Source organism: Egretta garzetta, unplaced genomic scaffold (genome assembly GCF_000687185.1).
Source record: "Egretta garzetta isolate BGI_Z169 unplaced genomic scaffold, ASM68718v1 scaffold211, whole genome shotgun sequence".
NCBI classification, from domain to species: Eukaryota; Metazoa; Chordata; class Aves; order Pelecaniformes; family Ardeidae; genus Egretta; species Egretta garzetta.
The window spans coordinates 182431-186861 of NW_009258673.1; the positions used below are offsets into that span (position 1 = coordinate 182431).

The 4431-nt window shown below is 37.3% G+C and overlaps 1 protein-coding gene across 2 annotated transcripts in view; it reads left to right on the forward strand.

The window, feature by feature from the left end:
- The first annotated feature begins 7 nt into the window (after nt 1-7).
- PSMB7 (proteasome 20S subunit beta 7) overlaps nt 8-4431 on the forward strand; it is a 26327-nt gene continuing 21903 nt past the window's right edge. The window contains exons 1-3 of one of the 2 annotated variants that reach the window (XM_009648843.2): nt 8-117; nt 420-560; nt 1774-1889. In XM_009648843.2, the coding sequence (XP_009647138.2) occupies nt 62-117; nt 420-560; nt 1774-1889 (313 nt within the window). In that variant the 5' untranslated portion in view covers nt 8-61. The remainder of the gene's footprint in view (nt 118-419; nt 561-1773; nt 1890-4431) is intronic. The other variant, XM_035888590.1, reaches the window with a different exon arrangement.

Here is a 4431-nt window from a genome sequence, read left to right on the forward strand (position 1 = left end):
TATTTCTCTCTTGCTGCAGGATGGCATAGTCCTCGGAGCAGATACGAGAGCAACTGAAGGCATGGTTGTTGCTGACAAGAATTGTTCGAAAATACACTTCATTTCTCCGAATATCTAGTAAGTATTAAAATTGTTTATTGCCTAATGGTATTGGTAGCAGTATTGGGATTTTGAGCCGTGTCCTTTGGTAACAGCAAATATTAAGGTGCACTTCAAAATGGCAATTTATTTGCAAGACTCGGGGCTTTTTGGTATTTCATTTACACTTAAATAGGCTATCTTTTATAATACTGACTGTATGAGATCTTTATTTCCTCAATTTTACGATGAGAAACTTTTATGTGTTGGATAAAGCAGAGAGTTATTTGTTTCCCTTGTCTTCCCCACCTGTTCCTAACTTACTCGTAATTTTTTTTCAGTTGCTGTGGTGCTGGAACAGCTGCAGATACTGATATGACAACTCAGCTGATTTCTTCCAATCTGGAGCTCCATTCACTATCTACTGGACGACTTCCAAGAGTTGTCACAGCTAATCGAATGCTAAAGCAAATGCTTTTCAGGTAGCCAAATGGGTTTCTTGTTTGTTAATGATGCTGTTAAAAAATACTAGATATGCTTAAGCTCCTGGGAAGGAACATAACAGGACTTTAGGAAAGATTTAATAGTTGCTTTTTGCTTCATAGGCTTTTGAACTGAGATGGAAGAGAAATCAGGTTTATGATGTTTTAGAGAATTGGTGCTATAATTGCCGGTGTTTACACTGCAAAAATAGAAGTCCAGTAGTTTATTGAACTGTTGATCACACCTATGAATACTGATGTGTATCTTCAGCAAGATGGCTGGGCCAGTAATAATGTTGTAATGTGCAAGCTTGTAAAATTGAGTCTTGCATATGACTTGTAATAGAATCACTACCTCAAAATGTATTTTGTTTTCAAAACAATAAAGTATTCAATCATTTGTAGCCCACAGCGGTTAATATAACACTCTGCTGGTGGTATAGTGAGGTAAATTAGTAAAATGGTTGAGAGTTGTACTGCAGTTCTTAACATTTTATTTGATTGCTTGACTCATCACAGACTGTTATTGTACGGCAGTTGAACTTCCTAACAAGCAGCATGACATAGAACATGCCCTTAGAGTGAGGGCATACACTCCAAACTTTTAAGTATTCCAGTACTGTTTAGTACTGTCCCTTGCAGAAGTAAAGAATGCTGTTGAGAAGGAAAGAATGAAATGAGTGTATTCAGTTAAAGATACTGTTCAAGCTATTGGAAAGTCTCCAGGAAGGTGAAATAAAGCAATGAAAAGAAAATGCTTTGTGCAACCAAGTGGCCTAGATAAATTACAGTAATTCAGCTTAGTCGCTCAATGCTGTATTGATGGGCAGTTTGCCTTTTAAGTGTGTCACAAAACAATAAATTAAAAAGTTAAAGCAGCCGAGAACATCTCATGGGGGAAATGAAGGAATACATTTTCTTTGAAGTCTCTAAATAAAAACATAATTGCAAATACAGGAATTCCATTTAAGGCTTGAAAACGAATTCAAATTCTCTCCCTGTTAGCACAAATGCATCATGCAGCCTGCTTGCTTGTTCTGCTTGATGCTGAAATACACCACGTTTTAGTAAATTTCTTAACTGAAACTGTTGGTTGCAGAAAGTAGTCTTTTACAGTGTGATCATGGAAAAATTCTCAAATGCATCCATTGTGTTAAAAAGAACCACAGCTTTATTGTGGACTTTCAGATTCACATATAAACGTTGCTCCTAGGTACCAAGGCTACATTGGTGCTGCCCTGGTTTTAGGGGGAGTAGATGTCACGGGACCTCACCTTTACAGCATATATCCCCACGGATCAACTGACAAACTGCCTTACGTTACCATGGGTAAGTGATGCTCCCTCAGTATTGTAACACAACTTCCTGGTAAAAAGTGTGAACGTTTCAAATTATTTAAAATGTTTTTACTTAAATTCCAATGTTTGCTGGGAGCTGTACAGACCTCAGACTTCAAAGATAAAGTTGTACCTGTATTTGTAAGGCAGGTGCGCTGTTCCGTTTTGTTTCTAACGCTTGAAAAACATGGGCTGTTATACTACCTAATCTAAGCTGCCAAAACCTGGTATCAGGAAAGTTGCTGTTCCCCAGCATACCTTGAAGCAAGACAGCTGTGGGATTCCCAAAAACTTTCTGTAAATAAAATCCTTAGAAACTTGATTTGTAGATAGTCCTAACTCATGGTCCATATAAAGTCTCACTTGGGGAATTCTGTTCTGCCTGAAGTTTTTCTGCACTATATTAGGAAAAAAATGTGCCTTGCTTCTCCTTTGGGACTGTTGTATTTCTGTAGTTTTTGCTAAGTAGGAGCTGTATTTTACTCAAGAAGGTGCTTTGTTGTAGTGAAGCAACAGCTGGTTTATTTGCTACTGCAATAATTGGTCTTAACTGCTATGTGGGATTTGTCAAAGAAATTTAATTTTGTCTATTATTGGGATCAACTTGACACTAGTAGCGTACCATCAGGTTATTAAGCGTTAGTACCCTGACTCTTCTGTCTGTAACGTTGTCTGTAATAACAAGAATTTGAGCTATATGTATGTGCAATTCTGTGTACATCTCGTTTGGTTTCGAATTAGGGAGCGTGATAATGCTGAAAGATGAAACCACAGATTTTTGCATGCTCTTCTGGCATTGAGGTACTCCTCCGTCAAGACCAGCTACAAAAGCAGTGTTCGGGATATATTGTAAAATACAGTCTTAGTAAATATATTCTTATTTGCTGTTTTTTCAACTATAAACAAGAATATGGGATAACTTGGAAATAAGCACTTTGTGGTAGCAGAATGCAAATCATAGGCAGCTTTTCTGGAGTGTCTTGTCTTTCTCTCTTTAAAAGCAGAAACATTGCTCCATTACTTCCCAGTTCTACAGAAGAAGAATACCTACAGGAGAGAATTAAACTTTTGAACTCTTCAGTGCTGCTTTGCAGTGGCAATAATTTCAAGCTGTGAAATGGCTCTTGAGCATATACCCATTTACCTGTGATCTTGCTAAACAACCCAATTAGAGGCCTCTTACGAGTATATTCAGGAAGACACTGTATTACAGAATAGGAAATCTTCATTCATCTAATCTTGATTTGTAAATTTAACTTGTCATTCCTTCTGTATCTTCTAACTATTCTTTGTCCATGTCCTCTAGAAAAAATTGTTTCTTTAGACACCTTGTTCTGTTCCTTAATTATGGAGGGATGCTTGGAAGGGTCCCTGTGGTAAGAATCCTGAAATAATAAGCTTTGCGGCTTGCAGATGAGCCTTAGTGATTGCCATCATACTTCTATTTTTTTGAGAAGGGAAGTAACACATGCATTGTTGAAGGGATGGACATGCACATCTCGAAATATTACAAAAGTTGCCCAGTCTTTGACAAAGGGAGTATTTTCAATACTAGTGTTGAGTTTGTTTGGTTACTTCTGAATTCTTTTGTGATTTATAGGCAATAATCTGGGAGTAAAGGGTAAAAAATGGTAAGAGATGTCACTGAGGCACTGGTAAGAGATTAAAGTAGTGCCCTCTAAGCTAATAATATTCTCGTACAGTTTCATCTGGCTCTTAAGATTAACGTCCTACTGAGAATATCTTGTATCTGGAAAAAGCAAAATTCCAAACGTAATCAGGGTTGCAATTATTTTTGCCATCTGATCACTCAAGAAGACACTGTATCAGGTTGGCATTTCATTTTGAAGACTTGGGACGATTTTAAATGAAGGTTTGGTTTTGGTAGAGCTATAGAAGTGTAATGTAGAGTCCAAATAAATATATCAGAAAAGAAAATTGATCTGAAAATGAAGTGTCAGAGATTAGTAAATCAGATTCAGCCTACGCCTGGTGCAGCTTTGATGCCGACTGTGATGGGAATGTATAACTTTAATTTTAGTTAATCTTTTTCTGTTCGTGGTTGGCATCTCTAGATAAAACACCTACTTCCTATATTCTTGGAAATGTGTAAGTTTTTTCTTTTTCTTCTGGATCTTTGCACTACTGAAACAGTGCAGCTGTTAAACTGAACCATCTGGTTAACGAGAACTGTGATTAACTTGCAGAAATTCTGCAGAGCTGGTATTGGACCAATAGATGGTGCCATTACCTTAGGAACTGGCAAATTACTTGGCAAATAGCATCCATGGAATGGTCATGTGATGTCATTTTTTAGCCTTCGATATAAAAAACCTAAATGTCTGATTCTTATAATTGCCTTACACCTGATACTGTACCCACAGTTAACTGTGGAACTGTAACTGTCTCTGTACTGATAGCTGCTGGTGGTTGATTGCCCAAAGAAAGTCACACTGTTTCAGTTATGTATGTGTTTACTTCTGTGCCGATGTTTTAAAAGCTTTAAAATGTGGCATTTCTGAAAATCCTGGCCA